This window comes from Chiloscyllium punctatum, chromosome 1, assembly GCF_047496795.1.
Source record: "Chiloscyllium punctatum isolate Juve2018m chromosome 1, sChiPun1.3, whole genome shotgun sequence".
NCBI classification, from domain to species: Eukaryota; Metazoa; Chordata; class Chondrichthyes; order Orectolobiformes; family Hemiscylliidae; genus Chiloscyllium; species Chiloscyllium punctatum.
Genome location: NC_092739.1, coordinates 114845375 through 114860530, shown reverse-complemented (window position 1 = coordinate 114860530; position 15156 = coordinate 114845375). Strand labels below are relative to the sequence as shown.

The 15156-nt window shown below is 40.0% G+C and overlaps 1 protein-coding gene across 2 annotated transcripts in view; it reads right to left on the bottom strand.

Moving 5' to 3' along the window:
* Positions 1 to 15156, bottom strand: part of LOC140478981 (kinesin-like protein KIF24) — a 126421-nt gene that overhangs the window by 15977 nt on the left and 95288 nt on the right. For both annotated transcript variants that reach the window (XM_072572706.1, XM_072572714.1), the window contains one exon: positions 747 to 840. In XM_072572706.1, the coding sequence (XP_072428807.1) occupies positions 747 to 840 (94 nt within the window). The remainder of the gene's footprint in view (positions 1 to 746; positions 841 to 15156) is intronic.

Below are 15156 nucleotides of genomic sequence, written 5' to 3'. Positions count from 1 at the left end.
CCTCCACGTTCTGCAGGAGGAACATTCAACTGCCCTAACCACCATTCCCACTACTCTAAATTCCCAAAGAAATTATTGAAAGATAAAAAATTTTTTAAAATCTAGTTTCCTTACCAATCTGGCGCACAGAACCTTTTTTGTTGGTAAGCCGTGGAGGATGGATGGGAGACACTACCTAAATAGTGTTTTGGGTAATGCAACTGCCCAAATATATTACTTCACTTACACAGTCATCCTGAGCACTTCTGCCCAGCGTGCGCTCTGCCTATTCACAACCTAAGTTTTTAAAGCAGTGATTTACCTTCTCGGCAGCCCCTGTTCCTCTCTCCTCGCTGCGCCCGATAAATTGATTGCAACAAACTTACATCTGCTTTCTCTGAAGATAAACATCTCTTTAATGAGTGTTAAAAATAGTACCTTTCTACTTCTAACATTTATCTTTACACCTGGATGGCAATCCTTCAGGCAGAGACAAAGGCATTGAGAGATGACACCATGTTTATGGGGAACAGGATGGTAGGAATTTGAAAGTCAGCCTACATGTCTGTTTCAGAATGACCACTTGAAAAGCTCACTTCATCACCAGCTGAGATTTTTAAACATGCAATCAAAACCCTAACTTTAGTGGTTTAAAATTGTTGCTCACAGTATGTGATTGCAGATTTTTTTTCTCTTATTGAATGCTTCAGTCATCTATAAATATTCTTTCACTTTGTCCACGTTTGGGATTGTAAATATTGCCTTACCAGCATACTTAGTTTGTTCAGCAGACATTCTTCCTTTTTAAAAAGACCCAGCATGTCTTCTAGATGTTCACAATGGGCTTGGACAATAAGTTTCCTGGCAAAGAACAAAGCAGTTTGAAAGTAATGCTTCTTGAAGTTAAATCAATACATAGAGTTTAATTGGAATCTATTGCATACATAGACAAGAAACACATACTAATAAATGGCAAAAGAAACTTTAAAACCAAAAACAAAATGGACCAAAGCCTCTCCCCAGTGAACAAAATGATAACACATTGCACATTCACAAAAATATCAACTTTTTATTACTTCAATTAAATTTACACAGACTTTAAAACAACTCCAGGAACCTTTTTGAAACCTCGAATACGGCCAGAAAACTGTCATTTCTAATGTGTGCATATACATTTCATCTTCAAATTAGCACTGCAGAAAACAGTTATTTGGACCTGTATTTGTTTTTTGCATCTTTGAATAGTAGGGCATCTGATATCATTGTGCTTCCTTCAGTTATTATCAACAATCTATCTTGCTCAGAGACCTGCAGGCTGCTGACTATACACTAACTGCATGTACAGAGGGAAAAAAGAATCATCTTCATAACTTTCTGCATTCTTATTTCCCTGTAACAAAAAAATTGTACCAGAGGGGATACAGTTCGTGTTTCCCAAATAAAAGTGAAGAAAATCTCAACGGTGAAACAGAACATATGAATGTTTTGAGATTCTGGCCATAATGGATCAGTTAACTAAATGGCTCTTTGGAGTGTCAGAAATTAGATTATCCAATTTGCACAGTTCTTCACCACATTTTGGATTTTACTTGGAGAAGGGGTTTGAGCTTCATTGGTCATTTCAGGGAAAGAGATGTAATTGGTGGGATGGTGTTGTGTATTCTATTAAAAGAAAGGCAACATAAACAGAACAACATTAGAAAATGTCAAATGAACTTCAGAATAGAAAAATGTGAAGTTATGTACTTTGATCAGGAAAACAAATATCAGCCAGAGAATGACAGAATGTTTACAGGTCAGAATGTCGTAATTTAGCCCATTGTCTCCATGCTTGCTGTCTGCAGGAGCAACTTACCAAGACCCACTTCTGTGCCTATTCCCTAGAGCCCTGCAAATTTTGTCTCTTCAGATAATAGTTCACTTTTGAATGCTTCAATTAAACCTGGGAACACTGCACTGTCAGATAGCAAAGTCCAGATCCTAATTTCCATGATATTGTGGCTGTGATGGAGTCTTGGCTCATGGAAGGGAAAGAGTGGATGTTAAATATTCCTGGATAAAAGTTGTTCAGGAAAGATAGAAAAGGAAGGAAAGGAGGGGTAGCAAGAAGGTGGGGTTGTAATATTGGTTGAGGAGGGCATTGCATTGCTGGATAAAGAGGACATCTCATGTAGGGTTCAAGGTCAGAGCCAGTTTGGCTAGGGCTAAGAAAGAGAAAGGGTACAATTTTATTGCTTGGTGTAGTTGAGACCAACTAGTGGAAAAGAAGTAGAGGAACAAATCTGCAGGGAAATTAAATGTATAGTAGTTTTAATGGGGGACTTCAATTACATTAATATAAACTGGGATACTTTCAGCTTTAAGGGGCAGCAAGGAGCAAGTGTTCAAGCATTCCTAAATTGTGTTGAAGAGAATTTCCGACAGCAGTATGTGTCCAGTCCAACATAAAGACATTGTTTGACTTGGTCCTTGGAAATAAGTGGGCCAAGTGTCAATGAGGAACAATTTACGAGACAATGATCATTGTATCATAAGATTCAGTATGTGCTGAAGATGATAAAACAATCTAGAATAATAAATAATCAATTGGAAGAGCGCTGATTTCAAGTGGCAAGAACAGAACTAGGCAGAATTGACTAGAACAACAGTTTTGTGGGACAAAACAGTAAGTGAATAACGGGCTATCTTCAAAGAACAGGTGGTTCAAGTACAGTTGGGAAGGTATATTCCCTCAAATTGGAAAGATAGGACAAACAAATCCAGTGTTCCCTGTATGATAAAGGGTGGTAGAAATTAATATTAAAAAGAAAAAAAGTGCTGATGACAGGTGAAAGACAGAAAATACAACTTAGAATCAAAGAAGAATACTGAAGATTTAGAGGCAAGGTGAAAAAAACAAGAGAAGCAAAAAGGAATTATAAGAAAACACTATCAGCTAACAAAAGGGAATCCCAAGGTCTTCTCGACATATAAATAATGAGTGAGTGGTCAGAGGAGGAGTAGGGCCAGTTAGAGACCAAAAAGGGAATTTTATACATTGTTGCAGGGAGCATGGCAGAGGCAATAAATATATAGTTTGCATCTGTCTTTACAAAAGGATATTGCTCAGGACAAGGTGACAGAGGAGGAAAGACCATCACCAGAAGAGTTTAAAATTAATAAGGAACAAGTCTTTGATAGGCTATTGTTAAAATTGACAAGGTACCAGAACAAGATGAGATGGATCCAAGGATTTTGAAGGAAGTGAGGCACTGGTCATAATCTTTCAGTCTTCCCTGTAACTTGGGAAGGGTACCAGAACACTGGAGAACTGCACTCATTACAGCTTACTGAAGAAAGGATAAATCCAGCAATTACAGAACAATCAGTTTAACTTCAGTGGTAGGGAACTTCCTACAAACAATTATTCAGAAAGGAATTAGTAGTCCACAAGACAATAAAATATAGGAGCATACATAGTCCATGCAGACCACGGAGTCTGCTCTGTCATTCAGTTAGATCATGACTAACCTGAGAATCCTCAACTCCATTATCCTGCCTTTTCCCTAAAACCCTTAGACCCTTACAAATTAAAGTTTCTTATCACAGCCTTGAATATACCTAACAATCAAACCCAGTTTTGTAAGAAAAATCCAGATTCACCAACCTCAGAAATTTCTCTTCATCTGTCTTGTCCAAGACTTTCACACAAGGAAAATAACTTTTCTGCATCAAATTCCCTAAAAATCTTGTATGTTTCAATAAAGTTTCCTCTGAATTCCAGACAGTACATGTGTAACTTACTCAACCTCTCCTTTTAAAACCTCCAAATCAGGTATCTGCCCAGTGGTTCCTTCTCTGGACTGCAATGCAAGTATATCTTTCTTTAGATAAGTGTCCTGAAACTGTTCACAGTATTCCAGCTGTGATGTGACTAGCACCTTGTCCCTACCTTTATGTTCCATTCCCTTTGAAATAAAGTCCTTCCCTCTTAGTTCTTGAACTTAAAAATGAGCCTTTTGTGATTCATGAACGGGGACTCCTAAATCCCTGTTCTGTAGCTTTCTGCAGTCTTTCTCAATTTGAATAATATTCAGCTCTTCCATTCTTCAAGTCATCAATACCTATAAAATTCTACAAGACTAAACAGGGTAAGTGCAAGAAGAATGTTCCTGATGAGTGGGGAGTCCAGAACCAAGGGTCAAGGATACAACAAAGGCCATTAAGAACTGAGTTGAGGAGAAATTTATTCATCGAAGAGTGGTGAGCCTGTGGAATTCTCTTATACAGAAAGCAGGTGAGGCCAAAGCATTGAATGTTTTCAAGGAGATAGATATATTTCTTAGGGCTGAAGTGACCAAACGGCATGGGACAAAAACAGAATATTACATTTACAGCTTCACATGATCACATTGAATGATGGAGCAGACTCAAAGAACGGAATGGCTTATTCCTATTCTATTTTGTATTTATATATTTATTTATATTGTATTATTTGTGCTCCTTTAATATCCTAGATTGCACTCCTTCAAGTCCAGGGACTTATCCATCTTCAGCCATATTAGTTTCTCTAGCACACCTTCTCTCGTGGTAATTGTCGTATTTATTTCCTTTCCTGTTGCCAGGGTTGGAGGATTTGAGCTATCGGAGCTATTTTCCCTGGAGTGTCAGAGGCTGAGTGGTGAACTTACAGAGGTTTATAAAATCATGAGAGGCATGGATAGGATAAATAGACAAGGTCTTTTCCCCAAGGTAGGGGGTCCAAAACTACAGGGCATTGGTTTAAGGTGGGAGGGGAAAGATTTAGAAGGGACCTAAGAGGCAACCTTTTCATGCAGAGAGTGGTGTGTGTGTGTGGAATGAACTGCCAGAGGAAGTGGAGGCTGGTAGAATTACAACATTTAAAAGGCATCTAGATGGGTATATGAATAGGAAGGGTTGAGAGGGATATGGGCCAAATGCTGGCAAATGTGACTGGATTAATTTAGGATATCTGGTCGGCATGGATGAGTTGAACTAAAGTGTCTGTTTCTGTGCTGTACATCTCTATGATTCCTCTTTTTGCCCCTTGATTATTTAGTAATTTGGGAATGTTATCAGCATCTTCTCATGTGAAGACTAACACACAGTATTTATTTAACTCTGCTGTCATTTCCTGGTTCCCCATGATTATTTCCCCAGTCTCATTCTCGAAAGGGACCAATGTTAATTGTGGCCTCGTTCTCTTCCTTTTTATATATTTAAAAAAGCTCTTGCAGTCTTTCTTGATATTACTGCAATTTACCCTCAGTTTATTTCTCCTTTATTATTCTTTTTTGGTTACCTTTTGTTAGTTTTTAAAACTTTCTCAATCCTCTGCCTTAACATTAACATTGCCACATAGTATCAAATTGAAAGACAAGACATCCAATCGTTATTTCCCTGGTTAACCATGGTTGACTTATTCCCTTCCTAGAATCCTTCTTCTTCACTGCAATATATCTTTGCAGTGAGCCATGACTATTTTCTTAAAATGCCTGCTATTGTTCGACTGTCTTTGCTGCTGAACTTCTTTCCCAGTTCACTGCATACTTCCTAATTTATTCTTTATTCTACCATATAGCTATATGTTAGGGGGCCTATACTAGTGTCCTCCTTCACTTTTTATCTCTAATTTTCAAATGGATTCTACATCTTCTGATCAGAGCTTATTTTTTGCTATCATACTAATTCCATCCTGTACCAACGAAGGTACCCAACCACTCTTTCCTTCTTATCTACTTTTTCAAAAAGTGGAGGACCCAGTGTTGGACTGGGGTGAACAAAGTTAAAAATTACACAATACCAGGTTATAGTCCAACAGATTTATTTGGAAGCACTAGCTTTCATAGCACTAATCTTCATCAGGTATCTATGAAGCAGGAGCAGAAGACAATTTATAGCAAAAGGTTACAAGGTCATGCAACTGAAATGATATATTGAACAAACCTAGATTGCAGTTAAGTCTTTCATCTTTTAGAATGGATTGCAGGTTTCAGTTCATTAATATTTACATACCAGAACTTCTTTTAAGTCACATTCTCGAGATAACTTAAGGTTTCTGGGATTACATACTAATGAACCAAAACCTGCAATCCATTCTAAAAGATGAAAGACTTAATAGCAATCTAGGTTTGTTCAACACAGAGGAACCTCTATTATATGAAAGACATATTCATATAATAGGGTGGGGAGTATTTTGTTCAGTTAATTGAATTCCAGATAATCGAATGCTGCATAACATACTTTAGCCAAGCATGGGGACCTTGCAATCTTGCTTAATAATCCAATATTCAGATAATCAAATGCCTGATAATTGAGGTTCCACTGTACGTCATTTCAGTTGCATGACACTAACCTTTTGTCATAAATGCTGTGTCTTATGGTTCTGCTCCACAGCTACCTGATGAAGAAGCAATGCTTAAAAAGCTAGTGCTTCCAAATAAACCTGTTGGACGATAATCTGGTGTTGTGAGATTGTTAACTTTCAAAAAGTCACATAGCCCTGAATATTTAGTTCCATCTTTGATCTCCTTGTAATCATGTCTCTGTCATATTTATCCAAAAAAAAAGGTTCTTTGCACCAGATTGGTAAGGAAACTTTTTTTAAGTTATTGAATTTTCAATAGTCTCTTTGGGGATTTAGAATAGTGGAAATTGCAGTTAAGGCAGTTGAATGTTCCCCCTGCAGAAGGTGGGAGGCAAGGACCACCTCAAGTGTCCCTGCTGACTTCACCTGCAGGAAATGCACCCAACTCCAGCGCCTCGAAAACCGTGTTAGGGAACTGGAGCTGGAGTTGATGAACTTCGGATCATTCAGGAGGCAGAGGGGGTTATTGAGAGGAATTACAGGGAGGCAGTCACATCTCAGGTACAAGAAAAAGGCAGATGGGTTACAGCCAGGGGACGGAAAGTGAACCGACATACAGTGCAGAGATCCCCTGTGGTTGTTCCCCTCAATTATAAGTATACAGTTTTCGATATTGTTGGGGGAGGGAGGTGACTTACCAGGGCTAAGCCATGGGTACAGGTCTCTGTCACAGAGTCTGTCCCTGTTGCTCAGAAGGGAAGGGGAGAGAGGAACAGAGCATTAGTCACTGGGGACTCCATAGTTGGGGGGACAGTTAGGAGGTTCACGGTTGGTGTATTGCTTCCCAAATGCCAGGATTTGTGATGTCTCAGACCACGTATGCGGGATCCTTGAGGGGAAGGGGGAGCAGCACTAAGTCGTGGTCCACACAGGCACTAATGACATAGGTCAGAAAAGAGATGGGGATTTAAGGCAGAAATTCATGGAGCTAGAGTGGAATCTTGGAGCTAGAACAAACAGAGTTGTTATCACTGGTTTGTTGCCCATGCCATGTGCTAGCGAGATGAGGAAGAGGGAGACAGAGGAGTTGAACACGTGGCTACAGGGATGGTGCAGGAGGGAGGGTTTCGGATTCCTGGATATTGGGGCTCATTCTGGGGTAGGTGGGACCTCTACAAACAGGATGGTCTACACCTGAACCAGAGGGGTACCAATATCCTGGGGTGGAGGGATTTGCTATTGCTCTTCAGGAGGGTTTAAACTAATTCAGCAGGGAAATGGGAACCTAAATTGTAGCTCCATTGTCCAGGGGTTTGAGAGTTGTGAGGTCAGAAATATGGTTTCAAGGTTGCAAGGGTGCACCGGCAAATAGGAAGGTGGTTTCAACGCCAGGAGCATCCGGAATAAGGTGGGTGAACTTGCAGCATGGGTTGGTACCTGGGACTTCGATGTTGTGGTCATTTCGGAAACATGGATAGAGCAGGTACAGGAACAGTTGTTGCAGGTTCTGAGATTTAGATGTTTCAATGAGAACAGAGAAGATGGTAGAAGAGAGGGAGGTGTGGTATTGTAAGACAAGGACAGTATTACAGTGGCAGAAAGGACATTTGAGGACTTGTCTATTGAAGTAGTATGGGCTGAGGTTAGAAAGAAAGGAGGTCACCCTCTTGAGTTTTCTGTCGGCCTCCAAATAGTTCCAGAGATGTAGAGGAAAGGATTGCAAAGATGATTCTGGATAGGAGCGAGTGTAACAGGGTAGTTGTTATGGGAGACATTCCAATCATTGTCTGGAAATATTATAGTTTGAGTACTTTAGATGGGTCAGTTTTTGTCCAATGTGTGCAGGAGGATTTCTTGACACAGTATGTAGATAGACCAAAAACAGGTGAAGCCACATTGGATTTGGTACCGGGTAATAAACCCAGCCAGGTGTTAGATTGGGAGGTAGGTGAACACTTTGGTGATAGTGACCAGAATTTGGTTATGTTTACATTAGCAGTGGAAAGGGATATGTATATACTGCAGTGCAAGAGTTCTAACTGGGGAAAACGCAATAATGATGCGATTAGGCAAGATTTAGGATGCATAGGATAGAGTATGGAAACTGCAGAGAATAGGCATAATTGAAATCTGGAGCTTTTAAAGGAACAGCTACTGCATGTCCTGAAGTATGCATCTGTCAGGCAGGGAGGAAGTGGTCTAGTGAGGGAGCCGTGGTTTATTAAGCAAATTAAATCTCTTGTCAAGAGGAACAAGGCGAGTTATGTTAGAATGAGACATGAAGGCTAAGTAGGGCGCTTGGGAGTTACAAGCTAGCCAGGAAAGACCTAAACAGAGAACTAAGAAGAGCCAGGAGAAGTCATTGGCAGAGAGAATCAAGGAAAACCCTAAAGCTTTCTATAGGTATATCAGGATAAAAGGAATGATTAAGGCCAATCAAGGACATAGTGGGAAGTTGTGTGGGCAGTCCAAGGCGACAGGAGATAGACTAGACAGGATTGAGGTTCACAAGGAGAGGGTGGTAGTAATTCTGGGAAGTGTGAAAATAGTTAAGTCCCTTGGGCCAAATGGGATTTATCCTAGGATCCTCTGTGAAGCCAGGGAGGAGATTGAAGAGCTTTCAGCTTTGGCCTTTGTGTCGTCATTGTCTACAGGAATAGTGTAAGAAGACTGGAGGAATGTTGTCCCCTTGTTCAAGGAGGGAGTAGGGACAATCCTAGTAATTATAGACCAGTGAGCCCTACTTCAATTGTGGGCAAAGTGTTGGAAAAGGTTATAAGAGACAGGATTTATAACCATCTAGAAAGGAATAAGTTGATTAGGGACAGTCAACACGGTTTTGTGAAGGGTAGGTCATGCCTCACAAACCTTATTGAGTTCTTTGAGAAGGTGACCAAACACGTGGATGATGGTAAAGCGGTTGATATGGTGTGTATGGATCTCAGTGAAGCGTTTGATGAGGTCCTCCACAGTAGGCTACTGCACAAAATACAAATGCATGGATTGAGGGTGATTTAATGGTTTGGATCAGAAATAGGCAAGCTGAAAGAAAACAGAGGGTGGTGGTCGATGGGAAATTTTCACCCTGGAGTTCAGTTACTAGTGGTGTATTGCAAGGATCTGTTTTGCGTTCACTGCTGTTTGTCATTTTCATAAATTACCTGGATGAGGGCGTAGAGGGTGGGTTAGTAAATTTGCTGATGACACTAAGGTTGGTGGAGTCATGGACAGTGCCGAAGGATTTTACAGGTTACTGAGGGATGTAGCTAAGTTGCAGAGCAGGACTGAGAGGTGGCAAATGGAGTTTAATGCAGAAAAGTGTGAGGTGATTCAATTTGGAAGGAACAACAGGAATAAAGAGTACTGGGCTAATGGAAAGATTCTTGGCAGTGTAGATGAGCAGAGAGATCTCGGTATTCATGTAAATAGATCCCTCAAAGTTGCCACCCAGGTTGATTGGGTAGTTGGGAAGGCATACAGCATGTTAGCTTTTATTGGTAGAGGGATTGAGTTCCGGAGCCACGAGTTCATGTTGCAGCTGTACAAAACTCTGGTGTGGCTATATGTGGAGTACTGAGTACAGTTCTAGTCACCGCATTATAGGAAGGATGTAGAAGCTTTGGAAAGGGTTCAGAGACAATTTACTAGGATGTTGCTTGGTATGGAGGGAAGGTCTTATGAGGAAAGATGAGGGACTGGAGGCTGTTTTCATTAGAGAGAAGAAGGTTGAAAGGTGACTTAATTGAGACATGTAAGATAATCATAGGGTTAGATAGGGTGGACAGTGAGAGCCTTTTTCCTCAGATGGTGATGGCTAGCATGAAGTACATCGCTTTAAATTGAGGAGTGATAAGATATAAGACAGATGGCAGGTAGTTTCTTTACTCGGAGAGTAGCAGGGGCATGGAACGCTCTGTCTACAACAGTGGTATACTCGCCAACTTTAAGGGCATTTAAATGATAAACATACGGATGAAAATGAAATAGTGTAGGATAGATGGACTTCAGATTGCTTCCACAGGTAGGCGCAACATTGAGAGCTGAAGGGCGTGTACTGTGCTGTAATGTTCTATGTTCTATCAGATTGTACTGATTAACCTGTATTTGTGTTGTTAATTTATTGAGTTTGTTCTAAATACTAGGTGCATTAACCAAATCTACAAAAATTTTCAAAAATCTCAAATTTAAAATTTACAACTTGTAGTATCAACTGTAATTTGTAGAAGGAAGTTTAAAAGCTTGTGTGTAGAAGTGCTTCCTATTATCACTACTGAATGATCTGGCCCTAATTTTCAGTCTATTCATCTCCTGTAGTTCTAGAAGCTCCAATCAATGTAAACAGTTTATCTTTATCTTTCTGACTTTTCATGCTGATATCTTGAATACTTCAATCAGATCAGCACTTAATCTTTTGAATTCTAGAGAAAATAGGCTGAGTCTGTACAAGCTCTCCTCATAACTTCAACCCTAAGTTCAGGTATTATTCTTGTAAACTTGCATTATACTCCCTCCAAGGCCAATATAGCCTTCCTAACATGTGGTGTCCAGATCTGCTCACAATACTCCAAGTGGTGTCTAACCAGGGTTTTATATAGCAGCAGCATAACTTCTGCATCCTTATAATCCAGTCCTCTAGATTTATTGGCCAGCATTCCATTAGCCTTCTTGAATATTTTCTGCAAATATTTGTAGCACCTGAATCCCCAAGACTCTTAGGACATTCACTGTTATATAACTTCATTCCATGTGGATAATATCTTGATCTATCCTTTTGTGGTCCAAAACAGATAACCTCACGGTTGCTTCCATTGAAATCCATCTGCCACAGTTTTTCCCATTCACCTAGTCTATCTATATTTTAGCTTCCCCAGCAATTGCAGATGGTGTAATACCTGCCCATTCACTTCTTCCCTCCTCAGTGTCCAAGGGCCCAAACACACCTTCCAGGTAAATCAGCACTTAACCTGCACTTCACTCATTCAATCTAGTCTATTGCATTTACTGGTCACAATGTGGTCTCCTCTACATTGAGGAAATAAAGCATATCCTGGGTGACTACTTCGCAGAACACCGAGGTTCTGTTCATAAAAGAGACCCTGAGCTTCCAGTTACCTACCACTTCAACACACCATCAGGTTCTGTGGCCAACATTTCTGCCTCGGGCCTACTGCAGTGCTCCAATGCAGCTCAGCACAAGCTGGGAGAACAGTACCTCATTTTCTACTTGGGAACTCCATAGCCTTCTGGACTCAATATCTAATTTAACATTGTTAGGGTTTGAGGCACTTTCTCCTATGTCCTTACCCCAGCTCCCACATACCACATGGTCTCCTATTACACACCATCCATTCTTTGCCAATAATAAGATATTCATTCTCCTTTCCATGCCTTTGTCTGTCCAACTGTTCTTCTCTTTTTGGGCTCTATTTCCACTTATCATTTACTCCTTATTCCTCCCGATCTTCTGCATAAAAAAACAAATTTTTGCAAGCTACTATCAGTTCTGAGGAAGGGTCACTGAACCCAAAACATTAACGCTGATTTCTCTCTCCAGATGCTGCCAGACCTTGCCAGTAATTTATGTTTTTGTTGCTATCGATATTTTAGTTTTATTCTATCATTTACACCACCGACATTCTACCTAACTTTGTGCTATCAGCAAATTTGGATATGACTTTCTATACCATTATCCAAATTATTAATAATGAATGTGAATGATTGATTCCCTAACACACTTGTGAGACACTAATAGTCACACCCTGACAACTTAGTACCTACCAATTGTTCCTACTGTCCCCTGCCACTCAACCAATTTCCCAGCCACATTGGTAATATGTCCTCAGTTTGTTGGACACATACCTTAGTTAGCAGTTTCTTACACGAGACTTTATCAAATGGTTTCTGAAAATTCATATAAATAGCATCCATAGACATTCCCTATTCCACTAGCTTAGACACCTCTTCAAAAAAGTCAGTAAGGTTTCTCGTGCATGACCTACTTATCATTAATCCATGCTGACTCTTCTTGATTCGATTGAAATTTTTAAAGGTGTTCAGTTACTCTATTCTTGATTATAGACTCCAACAATTTCCCCACCATTGATATTAGGCTAACTAGTTTGTCATTCCCTGATTTTCCTCATTCACCATTCTTAAAAAGTGGACTGACATGTAATTTTCCAATCCACAGCAACAACTTGTATCTAAGGAACTCAAAGGTTATAGTTAGGGCAGTGACAAAGTGCTCCCTACTTCCTTTAACACTCTCTCATAGAAACCATCAGGTCCTGGAGATTTGTCACTCTTTAGTTCAGTTCATTCCCTTATTATTGTTTTACTTACATTAATTTTATTTAGTCCCTGTCCACAGTCCACTATTAATTTACTTGGGATTTCCAGAAAACTTTCCTCCCTTTCTGCTGTAAGCACTGAGGCAAAATGTATCAATGTGACCTTTGTTTCCCCTCAGTCATTGATAATATCCCCAACATTACAACTGACCACACATCGCCTTTTATATAGATATACAATTTCTTATTCTTGACTTTGATACCCCTTTCATTTATTGTCTTTTATAATTCCTTCGAATAGCTTGAATGGCTTTGCTGGGCTTTGTACCTTTCCAATTCAGTGGCATTACTGCTTTTTTTTTGCATTTTTGTCAACCTTTTCTTTTAGGTTTTTTGTTGTCCCCATCTCTTTAGTTATCTGTAGCTTTTTTCCCCCCTCTGAAGTGAAGCATTTCCCTCTCAGGGTATAAACTTGTTGTAAATTGCATTAAATATTTCTTTGAATATCCTCTACTGTTCTTCAGTTGATTTACCCATGAGCAGATTTTTTTCCAGTTTACTGTGCACAGTCTCTGTCTCATTTCACCCTTCCTTTGCGACATACTTGCCTTATTTCTGTATTAATACAACTTAGCACTTCAAAGTTGCTACCAAAAGATCTATAAAAAACACTTATTAAACTTTCGGATCCTTGATCTTCAGTTCTACCCATAACATCCCCACTGGATGGTTTCCCCTTGTTATAACCTCCCACACCATTGAAGTGATTTGATCTCTAATCAGTAAGACGACTCCACTGCTGCTGCACCATTTTTCCTCTGTGTCTTGTAAATCTTATATTCCTGTAAATCTTATATTCTAGCATATTAAGGTCCAAATCCTAACCATCCTGCAGCCATATTTTCAGTATTGGCTACTATAAACACAATCTTCAATTTGAATTTGTGCTTGCGCCTCATTTAATTTATTCCTTACACTCTTACTTGTCCCTCCTTACTTATGCTTTATTCACCCGTTTATTGGTTTAATCACTATACTTATACTTTTGCCATTGCTTGCTGTATCTGAAGTAGGATTCCTAACTGTTTCTTTATTCTATCCTGTTACTTGATTTAGAAATTGTATTAACTTACTTCAAGCCATCACTCCTGTGACCTGTAAGTACATTGGAAATCACCTTTTAACTCAAGTTTACTTTGAAGGGGTTTGTTTTCAACAGTGCTTTGTTTTTAACATGCATATTTGAACTGGTTCACTGGTGCTGAAAAAAAAAGGTACAAATAACAACTTAGATGTGATTGATGTTACAATCTCCTACCTGGAAAGATCCACTAACATAGAATGTGAGGGAAACTCTCTGGAAGGGCCATCCCAGCCCTGCTTCAAGGTTCCAGTTGGGTTTCAAGCAAATGACAAAACTACATAATGAAGCTTAGTCTGCTCAGGCACTGATCCCGATTCAGAGCCAAATAGAACTGGTGTTCTCAGCACGTGCTTTATGGTCATTGCCAGAACCTCTTTTCAATGTCTTCTCTTCCACATGTTTTTCAGGTTGAAGACCTCATGAAGCTGCAATAACTGTCCGCATATCTATGTCAGGCTTTCTTCTCTTACTGTCTTCAGTGATTACATCCAAATTGTTCCAACAGCTCAAAATAATGCATTCAGAAACCAAGCCTTTGCAAAATCAGGTCAAAAAATCCTCATCTGCAACTTTTTGAGAGGCCCTTTGAATAGTCCCAGAGCATTGTTCATCTTACTTCACATTGTTTATTATTTCAGATGTGGTTAATAAAGTTGATCCCTATACCTACTTTAACTAAATTTCATATTTGTGCCTTTCATCAACCAGTCATAGAGTCATAGAGAGTCATAGAGATGTACAGCGCGGAAACAGACCCTTCGGGCCAACCTGTCCATGCTGACCAGATATCCCAATCCAATCTAGTCCCACCTGCCAGCACCCGGCCCATATCCCTCCAAACCCTTCCTATTCATATACCCATCCAAATGCCTTTTAAATGTTGCAATTGTACCAGCCTCCACCACTTCCTCTGGCAGCTCATTCCATACACGTACCACCCTCTGTGAAAATGTTGCCCCTTAGGTCTCTTTTATATCTTTCCCCTCTCACCCTAAACCTATGCCCTCTAGTTCTGGACTCCCCGACCCCAGGGAAAAGACTTTGCCTATTTATCCTATCCATGCCCCTCATAATTTTGTAAACCCCTATAAGGTCACCCCTCAGTCTCCGATGCTGTAGAGAAAACAGCCCCAGCCTGTTCAGCCTCTCCCTCTAGCTCAGATCCTCCAACTTTGGCAACATCCTTGTAAATCTTTTCTGAACCCTTTCAAGTTTCACAACATCTTTCCGATAGGAAGGAGACCAGAATTGCATGCAATATTCCAACAATGGCCTAATCAATGTCCTGTACAGCCACAACATGACCTCGCAACTCCTGTAATCAATACTCGGATCAATAAAGGAAAGCATACCAACTGCCTTCTTCACTATCCTATCTACCTGTGACTCCACTTTCAAGGAGTTATGAACCTGCACTCCAAAGTCTCTTTGTTCAG